Source organism: Centruroides sculpturatus, unplaced genomic scaffold (assembly GCF_000671375.1).
Source record: "Centruroides sculpturatus isolate CEXI.00-Female unplaced genomic scaffold, Cexi_2.0 scaffold2, whole genome shotgun sequence".
Lineage (NCBI taxonomy): Eukaryota > Metazoa > Arthropoda > Arachnida > Scorpiones > Buthidae > Centruroides > Centruroides sculpturatus.
This window is the reverse complement of record NW_019384369.1, coordinates 877,627-890,801: the sequence shown is the minus strand read 5'-3', so window position 1 is coordinate 890,801 and position 13,175 is coordinate 877,627. Positions and strand designations below refer to the sequence as shown.

The following is a 13,175-nucleotide window of genomic DNA, read 5'->3' as shown; positions in this document are numbered from 1 at the left end:
TATTATTCCAACATCTGATGCTATTTCCTAACATAAATCTTGCATTAAAATGAATGGTTTCACTGTAAAAATCATTTTAAAAAACGAATGTATTATGGCAAATTCCGATATTAAAAATAAACAGGGGAAAACGTATATATAAATACGTGTATTTAGTGGGCCTCCATCTTAGAAAATTATAAATCAAAAAGGCAAACAGCTGCTGTAAGTTTCCTTTCTTGAACACACACACACAGACACACAGACACACGCTAATGTTAAGTCAGCAGAGAAATTTACAGTGGCATTATCGACATGGCATAACTGTAAATTTTACGGTCGAGAAGGAGAAATGACTTGTCGACTGTAAATTTTCCAAACATGTAGTAAAGGGGTTTGATCCGCATCATTAAAATTCTCTAGTGATTAACTTTGTCAAAGATTTGGTCCTCCTTTATCTTTCTAAATTATCTACAAACTATTATATATGCAAATAGATCTTTATCGCTTATATTTTCGTGGATTTTCGTAAGAAATGAGTTAGAAATTTCGATTTTTTTGAGGATTTTTATCGTAAAAAATGCCTGCTGGTCCTCTCAAAGAAACTAGTTTATGGAGCTAAGGAGTGTGTTCATGCTCCTGTAATCTGGTATAAGGTCGAAACTTTTAATTAAAAGTAAAATTAAGTTTTAATTTCGTATCCTGTGATGTTAATTTATTTAAATTCGAATGAATTTTAATATTTGATCTTCATCCTCTAACATCCTCTAGGATGATATAGGATGAGGAGCAAAATTTAAGAGAAAGTGGAGTTTAGAGCTCATGAGCCTCCCAAATAAAACTTATGGGCTAAAAGCTATTTAAATGGGACTAAAATATATTTAAATTCCTGTTAGAAAGTAAAAGTTAGTTTTTAGTTTTTACTCTTCGTCATCTAGCATCTTTAATTTCGCAGCATCAAAGCCTATGAAGATAGAGTTACAAGTTAAGCAGTATGTGAATTTAGCCTAAAATCTAATTAAAATAATGGAGAAATTTTTATATTTGAAAGTAAAATTTGAGTTTTAATTCTACACCTAACAACAATAAACAGTAAAAACATCGAATATTTTAAAATTCTACTCCTCATCTTCTAGCATCTTAATCGCTAGATGAGCTTCTAAAAGATTATTTACGGGCTAAGAAGTACGTAAAAACAGCTTAAAATTTGATTAAAATGATGGAATAAGGCCCTAAATTTTTTATATAAAAGTAGAATTAAGCTTTAAGTGCGTAATTTTATATAGAAAATTACGAAATTTGCTCTTTATCTTACAGCATCTCCCAGCATCTTGCTGCATCTTTCAACATTTTCCAGCATCTTGATCACGAATCTGCGATGTTGGGAGATTCTTTTGCAGTTTAAACAGATTTAAAACATAATAAATAATAAAAATATCTGTTAAAACTTGACTATACTCCAATAACTATGTTGAGGTTATAGGAAAATGGGTTTGTGAGGAACTATGTTGGGTTGAAGTTATTTATGTGTTAGGTTTCCTTCTCTAACACGAGTAAATCTGAGATAAAAATGTTTTATCTGTTAACATACACATAAATATATTTATATGGGGGAAAATAAATTATGTATACATATGGTATTTTATAAGAAAAAAATTGTTTTCCCCTTACACGCAATGTATATGTTGATGCCTATGAAAGCCTGAAGAGCAACAAATAAAGCAGTAAATTTGCAGCTTATTTAAAGGGCCAAATGTGAATTCCGCTTCGAATTTTTTAAGCAAAATTTTAAATTCAACTTAAATTCGTAATTGTTAACAACTGTTTAAATTATTTTCTTACTAAAAATGTAGAATAAAAGCACGAACGAACTTAGAATGTCCTTAAAAACCAATTTAATATTTAAATATAAAAACAATATTTAATTGATTATTCAAAATAATAGAAAAGCTCTGAAATAAAATAAAAAAGGGATTCCATACAGGGAATCGAAAATCCTCTAAAATGATTAGAAATTGTTCGAATTTAATAGCGGAAATCCTCTAAAATACTAGATATAGAGAATATTTTTATTAATAGAAATTTTGTAAAATAATTGGAAATTACCAAAATTTAATGGAAATCTTCTAAAACAGTTGAAAATTATGCACATTTAATCTTCCGAAACAGCGGTAAAATCTTCGAATTTCGTAATAAAAAATCCTCTAAAACAGTTGGAAATCCTCCAAAGCAGTACTAAAACCTCCCGAATCCATAATAAAAAACTCTCTATAAAAATCTGTCTAACAATTAAAGTCCTTCAAAATAGATAAATTAAGTAATAAATCCTTATTTACATAAATACCAAACTTTATTTTCTAAGTGAAAAAAACAAACAAATTTTATAATATTTTAATGGAAATTTATTTATATTTCGACTCAGAATTACGTAAGAAACTACGAATGTCAAGCAAATCCTTCATATCAGAGATAAGAGAAGGCGAAACTGTTGAACCGTCAGAGGATTTCGAAGACAATGCAGTTGTTATAACCCCGTAAGTACCACTTTATTATCTAACATAATTATAATTTCACTTCCCATTTTATCAATGGGATCATTTAACTTCATTTTATTATACTTAATACCAATTTCATTAATGAATTTAGAAGGCGGGGGGAAAGAGAGAAGGGAAAACTCCACGCATCTTCCTCCATATTTCAAATTTGGGGGGAGGATGCTCATACAAAATACATACGCGCGTAGATCTTCTCTAACACGTCTCTCGTCTCTACTTTTATTATCGGTAGAGATTCGAAAAAAACGGGGGGAGGGAGGGAATATAATTCGATCTCTTTAAATGACAGGAAGTCACCCGCGACTTAACGACTCTTTCCTACTCATTGTGTGTGTCTCGTAGCTTGACAATGAATGGTTGTATCTAATCAGCCACGCATCTTCCAGCTTTGAGTCATTTTACTCTCAATGGTTATCTTTTTAAGTAAAAATGGTTCCCTTTTTTCCCTAGAAATTCGGCTAAATGACGCTTATTTTATGTAGAAATTATGCAATTAATACGCGTATACGCGTACAGTCAAATAACGCTCTATACCTCGATATAGCTCCGTCTATGTATGCATCTATACACCGTTGTTTTAGTGTATAAATGACGCTTATTTTATATAAAAAAAATTATTTCCTTATTTTCATTGAATTAAAAATAACTTAATTAAAAAAAATTAGAAAACTTATAATAAATTTAATAGATAAATAAATAACAATTTAAGAAATTAAATTGCAATCAATAAGATAAATTTTGTTTATTAATGTTAATTTAAAAAATAAAAAAATTAAAGTGAAATTAAAATTTTATTTTTCCAGAATATTAAATTTGTTAATTACAATAAAAGAAATATTTCTGTTTACTGAAATGAACAAAATTTAAACGTTTGATTGTAATTAATAATAATTAATTATAATGTTAAATTAAATTTGTTAATTTCAATAAATCTTATTGTTGTAATCGACGATTTTTCTTCTTCTGAAAATAGAATATTGTTACTATAAATAGAATTTACAATAAATGAAGATGACAAATTAAAGTAATTAATTACAATAGACGTAATAATTAAATAAATTTAATGTTAGATAATAAATAAATAAATAAATGACATTTATCATTATCTGTAATTAAATATATTAAAATACAATTTATAAAATTTAAATATGATTAAATACAATTTAAATTGTAATAAAACTTTAAAGAATATTACAATTTTATTGACTTTTACAAGTTTAAGTTAATAATTTTCTACTTCATAAAAATCTCCCAAAACGCCAGAAAAATTCTCTAAAACTCCCTAAAAATGTTTAAATATCCCCAAAAACTCCGTAAAAACTACCAAAAAATCCCAGAAATTCCCCAAAACCTTCCCGAGAGAGAGGCAAAATTATTATTATTATTATTATTTTAAATTTAAACATTGTAAAAATTTATATAATTATACTAAAATCTGTATAAAATTTAAATAAATTAAATAATTAAAAATTTTAAAAAATGTAAACATTTTAGTTCATTTTCACAACTTTAAATCAGCGAATTCTCTTTATATAAACGCTTTTCCCCTGCTGTTTTTATTAATTTTAACGTCTTAAAAATGCGTATAATTGCTTCCCAAAACCCCGAAAAATTTAGAAATTCTCTCGAAAAACACTGGAAAATTGTAATGTAAATAAAAATTAAAAAAGAAAAAAACTCTACAGCGCTCCATCGATCAAAAACTAAAAATTGATAACTTTGTTTACATTATTTTTATTACTTTAGCAGGGAATAAAAGTTATTATTTTTTACTGGATACAGCATTTTAAACAAGGTATTTTTTTTTTATTTTTCTACGTGTTCAATTACTCCCTCTTAGAGGAATTTTAAAGGGTTTAGGACGTCTTCAATGAATAGAATTTTCTAATTTAAAGCGATTCTCTCGAGTGTCTCCCCCTTTTTTCTAATTTTAAACAACGATTAAGGTTAGAAAATACAGTTCATTAGGGAGATAAGAGCATCCTTGCTGATATACATCCATCGACCCATACTGGCAACTCGATCCAAGCCCAAGATATTAAAAGGCTAAGGAGTGGGTTGAAAGTAGTTTACTTTGCTCCGTCTCGCAGGTGGTTCGCCCACATCCACACCTACAATTTTTCTATTATCTAGAAACCTTACAGAAGAATAAGGTTATTCACCCTATTTTTTCAGACTCTGGAGGTGTATTACTGTATTGTCGAGCTCGAAAAAGTCTCCCTTATTCTCGGTATCCTTAATAATAAAGTGTTTATTTACGTAGTTAAGGAGGGCCCTCATTACTTTTCTAGTAATTGGGGGTTTATGACGTGTATAAACTGTTCTTTAACGCCAACTTTCTCTTCCCAGCAACCCCCTTAAGGGCTGGGGTTCGGGGAAATTGACCTTAGGATACGAGCGCGCGCAAACTGGCGAACTACGCGATTTGGGGGAATCTTGGAAGGACACGTCGGCGCCGCTCGGGTCACGTGACGCGGTAAAATGACCCTCGTTTCGATGTAGAAGCACACTTTTGTGCAATCTTGAACATGTCAAGAGGAAGATGACGTTTTCTGATTTCATTTTTTATTTTTATAATCTTTATCGAGTGGTTGTAAAATTAATTATGGCTCGATCTGTTATAAACGAGAGACGTTTGGACCAATAAAAAAAAAGGCTTTTAAGAGGTTATTTTTTAGAATTTTTAAAGAAATAAAGTAAAAAATTCTTTTCTTAAAGCTCTCGTCTTCTTTTAAAGTCCGAAAACTTTGCCTTTTTCTTTTAATTAAAAGACTTATAACTGTTTTTTTCTTTATCGTCGTCCTTCAAAGCCGCTCGAAGGCTCTCGTATATAACTTCTAAGACACTTGAAAAAACTTCGATTGCTTTAGAAAAAAATCATCTGTTTAAAAGAGAGAACAGGTAGGTTCCTCGTCTAAAACTTTTATCAATCCGACAAATAACCACTACAAAAAAAAAGAGGAGAAGGAGGAAATTCTTTCTAACATTCGAAAAGCTTAGACGAATGATTGAAATCCCTGCTCTAACCGTAAATATTGCACGACCCACAAATACATAAAAGTCATAAGTCACGAACTGAAAGCCATCTGTTCGGTAGTTATAATTAGCCAAGAAAATGAACTGTGTGAATACCTCATTCATTTCTAACAGCATATAACTTTTCCATCTACAATTCGACCTTCGTCATACCTCGTGCCTTATCCATTTACAAGTTTCGATATTCTTCCTTTACATAGGAGGAAAAAGTAAGATTCTGCCCACCATTTTCCCTAAATTATTATTATTATCATTATTATTTTTTACTTCCTTTCCCCTAAACCACCATCCCTCAGGCGTATCAACAATTCTAAACACGATTCTTCCCCCCTTAAATCTAAACCACACCCCTACATTAAGGATCTTCACCTTTGGGAAGGTCAAAATTTACGAAGAGGACAGTTTTTCCTTCGTCTGAATTACGGTCATTTGTACAATTCCTGAATTGAAATAAGGTATTATGGTTACTATTATTTACTATGTCACTCCACTACTCTAGCTGATGCTAACGTGGAGACTTGCCACATCCTATTACTTAAAAAGGAAAAAAAATGCAAATTCAATATATTCTCTCGTTTGTTTTTAATTAATTACCACTTTAGGATCGATGTTTTACTCAAATCGATGCTAATCTGATGTTAAATAATTTATTACCCTACAGAAGTAGCTATTCAAAGCATTCGCCGCTGTGTTTATATAATGTATTTAGAGTATCATTTATGTTATAATTACATCATTTTAAATTATAAATTTATCAAGAACTTATGCAAAATGTGTAATTACTCCGATTATTAAACACGAGAGTTTGTAATGTTTGGAATCTGTAAGGGGGGAAACTCGCTACACTTTGACAAGCCAACTCTCTTCAAGCACAGTATTGAAGTGTCAGTTTACTCACTCGTCCTTCAAAGACGCCACACCCTCTTTGTACTAAAGAATGCTGTACAATTACTAGACAATAAAAGCATTCAAAGAAGTTCTCCAGCGTGTCACTCGAATTTCGCGCATAGTCATCATTCATTCGATTCTTATGCGATTCTATCTACACCCTCGCCTTCTCCTCCTCTTCTTCCTCCTCCTCCTTTTTCTTCCTCTTCACCCCCCTTTTTTAAGTTAAAGCATGACTTTATTTTAAAGAAAATTTAATAAAAATTACGGGCCCACTTCATGCTCGATCTTCCCCCAAAAATGGCTGATTGTTGCTAAGTGACATCCGACTTTATGTTCTATTTCTAGATATCTAGAGGGCCTGTCAGGACGTCTGGAGTGGATTATAGAGGGGTTTCATGCGTCTAAGGGATTAAACTATAAGTTTCGCAACAGAAGCGAGGGGTTAGAGGTCCCTTCTGTGAAGGGTCTAGCAAATTTTTACAGCATCTGGAAGAGATTGGGCATTTTTGCAGCATCCTGTTCGAGGAATTGGCACTTCTGAAACGAAAATTTAAGCGCAAAAAAGAAGCTCGTAGAATGGATCGGAACAGGGAACCAAGTCAATTTTAAACACGTGACCTATGTTAGTTCAGTTCTAGAAGCCCCTTAAAAATATCCATTATTGGTATTGCGGGTGCATCGTTGATCAGGCTCCGCATCTATTGAAGTGGTGATGATAAATTTAGAAGGTTAAACAAGGTTCAGTGACTCATTTTAAGTGTTCTTTTATTCAATAGGAGGATTTACACAATCCAATATTATAAAACTATGTTTACTTTAAGGGGAAAAAATAGAGGGGGGAAGAGCATCATTCCTATTCTTTTGCTAGTTGTAATTTTCCAAGAGATTAGCTTTAATTAGCCTCGTGTAAATATTATAATCAATGCTTTAATTGGATTTTTGTTTTAGAAACGATACTTTTGGAGAAAATTAAACTTTATTAAGGTTAAATTTTCAATAATGAATTGAAATTCTTCGTTTATTAAACGGACTTCATTAAGAGTTATTAAGAAATATTCATTATTCGTCTAGGGTAGGATTAGGTTCATTTGGAGTATTACACTAATGCTGTGTAATTAACGTTGGCTACCGGAAATAACAGGAGAAATATCACAATTAAAATATTTCTAAAAAGATCTTCTATTTGTCTATATTTTTTCTTTTTTTCTTTTTTTTTAAATTTAAATCAACCAATCAGGGCTCTTCTTCTATGTAAACTTGACGGATTCTGCTCCACTAAACCGATTCGGTTTGGTGTGTAAGCTTGACTTACGTTGCATAGCTAGCCCCAGGGAAAGGATGTGCAAATTGAGGGAAGAATCCCCCTTCATTGGTCCTCCTAACGACTCGGTAGGCGTTCGCTCTGACAAAGGGACACTTGTCCCCCTTTGGCGAACGAATTGTCGCAGTTGATTAACTCCAGGGAGAATGTATCAACCGTTGGGTATTTTTAGTTGACGGAAGAGGGTAAAATTCAAAAGGAATCTGTCAAAGAGTTGACATTCGTTTCCAGATTTTTCCCTAAATAAATTATAATTTTATCCGGATATTACTATTGACTTTTTCCCATCTTCTTGTGAATTTATTTTCTAATTTTATAATAATTTATTTTATTTTATTTTTTGTACTTATTTTAGTCTCGATTTGTTCCGCTTTCACTCTTTTACAAGCTCCATTCCTTGTTTTTTGTTTGTCGGCCTCATACTTCATAAATTATCCATGGATTATGCTAATTTAATGTTCATTTTTCTTTAAATATCCACAAATAACACTTATTTCTATGCTCAGTATGCGTGTATGCACTTAAATTATGTTCAATTCTCTTTTAAATGAACACAAATTGTACTCATTTCTGTTTCTTACTCTCTAGTTTTGTATTACAAAAGAGAAATAAACACAGAAATGAATACAATGCTTTTCATTTATTTGTAAGCCCTTAAATTATGTTCAATTCTGTTTTAAATGTCGAGCATATAAGATATATGAACATAATTTACACGCGTATACGTGAAATGAACATAGAAATGAAACTCAATTTATACAAAGAACACAATCACATAGAACTGTTCATTTCTCTTGTTATACTTGTGTTCATTTCTGTGTTACAAACCACTCCTCTTGTCGATTTTATTTAAAAAAGAAAATAGAAACTGACAAATTTATCTCGTGTACTTTTCCTTTGTCGTGCTTTTCTCGTGTCTTTCTTGTGTATTTTTAAACACGTGAATGTTTGTTTTTTTTAACTGCCATTTTTTTCGCTTCTTTTTTTCTAAACAATGCATTTTTCATCTCTCGTATTTTTACTATAATTTACGACTTTCTTTTCTTAAAATATTTGTCATTTTCTAAGTAATTTACTCCGTTTTTGTTTCTTACTCCCTTTTATCTCGTGATTTTTTTACGTGATTTACATCCTTGACCTCTCTTTAAAATTCGAAACAGTATATAGTTTACAGGCGTATACAGATATAAGTTTGATTATGAACAATTTATACTGTAAATAAATTAAATATATATTTAAATTTATGAGCTATAACATAAATCTCAAACCACAAATATGGGGAGGACAGGGGATCAACTTGCAGCACCATCTGGCCTTGTGCAGTGTGGTCTGTCAGTCACGCAGTAGAGTTAGAGAGTCGCAAATTGTTCGATGCTCTTGATGGATGNTTAAATATTATATATATATATGTGTGTATTTTTTTTTTTTTACAGAATTCCAGGCGATTCAGAGAAAGCAACCTTTGGAAGCAGTGGAGAGTTGGACTCTACGGGTAAATGGCCTTAAATTTAGGAAATTTATATATATAATAAACAAATTAAACGTTTAAACTCGTCGTTTAGACTAAACTTTTATCGATAAGTTTAAAAAAAACGGCGCCAGAAGGACGTTTTTATCAGCAACCTTCAAATATTGTTACGATGAGGTCGACAGATATAGAGATTTTGGAAGACGTTCGGACAAAAATCAATGATTTAACAATAAATATAATTTCGTCCATCGTCGAGTTCAATCGATAACCTATCGATTTAAACCATTAACTAATAAATCACCGAAGAAATTAATTTAGAAAAAAATTATTATTATTATTATTTGTTTTTCTCAAATAAATTCTCGAGATATCAGTTTTCTAGCTTTGGATACGAGTTTAAAGTGTACACATGTCGAAAAGTTTACGTTTCAAAGGTACAATAGGAGGTACAAGAACTCATATTACTATAGAAAGGTTCGCAGAAAAAGAGGTCGAGATAGAAAAATGGAAAAATAAGAACAAAAGAAGGGGCTTAAGAAACGTATAGGAGAAAAAAAGGAGCATAGTAAACAAGAGATATATAAAATATGAAAAAAGGAGGGAGGAAGCGTATATGAAACAGAAAAAGTAGAGGACAGAAATAGAAAGCAAACCGAAATTCAATAGACTAAGCTATCAGGAAGCTTAACCCTCAAGCTACATAACATTTGATTAAAGATGAATATTGATTACTCGGGTTACCCAAAATCTATTTTTACTATTGGTTTATTTATTCTTTCATAAGGACTAGCGTACTATAAAACTTTTAAAAGTATAGCTTAGTAAACACGGGTCGTAGATAAAAAAACATACAAACAAATGCATAAATGTATCTCGTTACAAACAAGTAATCACCAAGCAACTAACAGGGAGGAAGGGAAGAAGAAAAACTGAAAAAAATATATAAATAAAAACAAACATACATCATCCAAAACATGGAACAAACGATTTTTTCCCCTCATCTTTTTTTTGCCTCGCGTAAAGACCGTACGACGAGGCAGTTATCATCTTTCGTTTCCTATAATTCTGTCCCTCTATAGAAAGAAGTTAATGCATTTAGCTTAAGGAAACATTCCTTATTACTCTGTCAATAAATCGACTTTTACATGACGAAGAGCGAAAGGTTTAACAAAAAAATAAGTAAAAAATCGTAGATGGGTCCATTTGACATTTTAACCAAGTAGCTAAACCGATTTTTAATTTCGAAGCACTCGACTAAGTGCATCTGATGGAGAGGTTTCTATCTGACAAGAAGCCGCAACACGCCCAGACACGTGACGAGTTATGAAATATTCATCATTTATTCCCATCCCCTCGCGCACATAAGTACTGTACACACATACATACATACATACACATCCCATTCTTCTTCCTTACTAGTAATCTAAACTGACCCCCCGGACTGGTATTATCTAGTAGCAAAGCCAATGTTGTTTGTTAACTCGGGTCGCGCAGCAAATGACAGATACTCGACTTTGTGGCACATTACATGGCATTCTTTGTAATCTAACGCGCCCCGAACTTACATAATGTAATCACCTATCTCTTTTAATGTCCCTCTTTTGAAGTTTATTAGCACACAAAGTAAATTGATGATGGCAATGAAGAGATAATGGCATAGTTTTTACGTGGGAGAGAAAGAGGGAGGAGGCGCAAGAGGAGGAGGAGGAAGAAGAAGATGATATATTACTTCTTAAAAATCATTTTTATCCAAATTTTTTTTTCATCTTTTACAGCTCAACTACAGATGATTCGATCCTTGATCAACGTTACCAAGGAAACTGGCGAGAGCATCAAGATGAGGTGCGAAATACGTTCGAGCGTGGAGCCTCATATAGTCTGGTACAAAAACGAGGCACCTCTAGAGGCCGAGAAGGGAAAATTGGAAGTTAGAAAGTACTCTTCAGAATCCGGTCATTACGGGTCACGTTTGAGGATAGTGGACCTCGATACACACGACACTGGCTATTACAAATGTGAGGCTTCCATTGATCAACACAGAGTGGAGAGTTCTGGAATTTTAATCGTGAAAGCCGGTAAGATAAATTTTGTTTTCGACTTCTTTGTTAGTTTAGTAATTCAATTGTCTAAATTAGAAACAATTCCACATACGCGATACTCGCGCGCGCGCGCACACACACACGCACCAACTTAAATATTTAACAATACTCGAGTTACTGTACATGTCTCGAGTTGTTGATGAGTCCAGGGAGTTAAAGAACTTATAAAATTGGATTAGTGAGAAACTAGTCCGGTTGTAATTACGTTGAGTGTCGTTAGTAAGGGGTTAGCGTTGATTCGGGATCGAGCAATGAAATTTCAAGCCGTAAAACCGCGATTATATGATCGTAAAATGGTTTTCTTATCACATATTTATCTGCCATAATTACATTTTTTAAAGTCTCGTCTTTTTTTTTTTGCAGGTCGAGTGAAACCTGCTGCTACAATCCCCAACTTTGCTCCAGTGTTCCCTCATTTTCCTGCCTTGGGTGGAAAGTAAGTACTGCACTTGTTTTTTTTTAATCAAGAAGTTATTACACGTGTGAGCTTTATCGTGATCCCCCTCGTATGTCGTCACCACATTGAAAACACGTGAGAAAAGTCGAGTTTATCTCTTCCCTCCAGCAGAGTACATTTATTAACTAGTAATGAATTAGTAAAGCCATCTGCCTGCATGACGAACGGATGTTGTAATTCAACTGGGGTAACAGTTGCGCCCATTCATGCCTAGTTCATATTTGTGTGTGTGTGTGTTTTTTTTATTCCGCCCCTTTCTCAGTAGAGATTCAATGTAGCGTAAGGAGTGCTTCTGTTTTCGTAAAGTTTGCTTAAGATTAATAAATATTATTTCTAACTTTTACGATTAGTTTAAAGGGCTTTCATTTAGATGTATTCATTCTAAATTTAACNAATTTAAATATAAACATAGTTATATTATTTGTTTTTTTATAATGCATGATTTTATAAAAAAAGAAAAAACAACTAAAATTGCCTTTCGCATAGATAAGAATTTAAAATTCATTTTAAAATTCCTGGATGCAATATTTGTTTTCAATTGTTTCAAAATGATTTTTATTATTAATAAAATTGTTCAAATCCATTCGATTAAGAGATATTAAATTACAATGGAAAGAAAATATTTCCGTAATTTCAATATTTTATATAAAAAAAATTATAAGTTTATCAAAAGAAGAAAAATATTTTTTAAATGAAAATTTATCTTAATCTATACGGACCTCTAAATAATGGCCACTGACGCGGACATAAAAAGTGGCCAATGTTCTAGGCGATTGTTGTTTTGAGTTCATTTTGTATATATTTTTGTACAAAAATAAGACCTAAAAAAGGCGGTTCGAGTATACAAGATTTAGTATGAAGAAGTGAGGAACGTTTCTTTAATAAGAAGACCATTGTAAGAGATCTCAAAAGACCACATGTTGTATTGAAAGTTACGTATGCACAGTACTATATGCAACTTTCAGCATTTATGATCAACCAATAAATATATAATAGCCACCTCCCAATAACAGCCACTTCTACACAGTGGTCATTTTCTCAGTAAACTTTTCGAACAAAACAGCATACAAATAACTTCCAAACAACGGCCATTTATTTACGTGCCTGTACAGTGTCCATTCTTCAGAGGTTTGAATGTAAAATAAACTTCGAAAAGCTGATAAATTTTACCTTTTCTCGTATTTAATATTTATTTTCCTCCATTAAAACATTATTTTTGATATATTTCTACAAAGTTATCGTATCGATTTTCTCGAGTTTTGAATAAAAGAATACAATATCTCTTGATATCTTAACCGATACCTTGTCAAAGAAAAGAAGAAAAGCATTCCATTCTGGGCGTGAATATTTTGACAAGATCTTTAAT

General features: G+C 31.9%; 1 protein-coding gene across 1 annotated transcript in view; it reads left to right on the top strand.

Annotated features, from left to right (window-relative positions):
* Positions 1 to 13,175, top strand: part of LOC111613785 (inactive tyrosine-protein kinase transmembrane receptor ROR1-like) — a 50,113-nt gene that overhangs the window by 15,966 nt on the left and 20,972 nt on the right. Inside the window, exons 2-5 of the mRNA XM_023355136.1 lie at positions 2,402 to 2,513; positions 9,216 to 9,274; positions 11,029 to 11,328; positions 11,716 to 11,788. Of these exons, the coding sequence (XP_023210904.1) occupies positions 2,402 to 2,513; positions 9,216 to 9,274; positions 11,029 to 11,328; positions 11,716 to 11,788 (544 nt within the window). The remainder of the gene's footprint in view (positions 1 to 2,401; positions 2,514 to 9,215; positions 9,275 to 11,028; positions 11,329 to 11,715; positions 11,789 to 13,175) is intronic.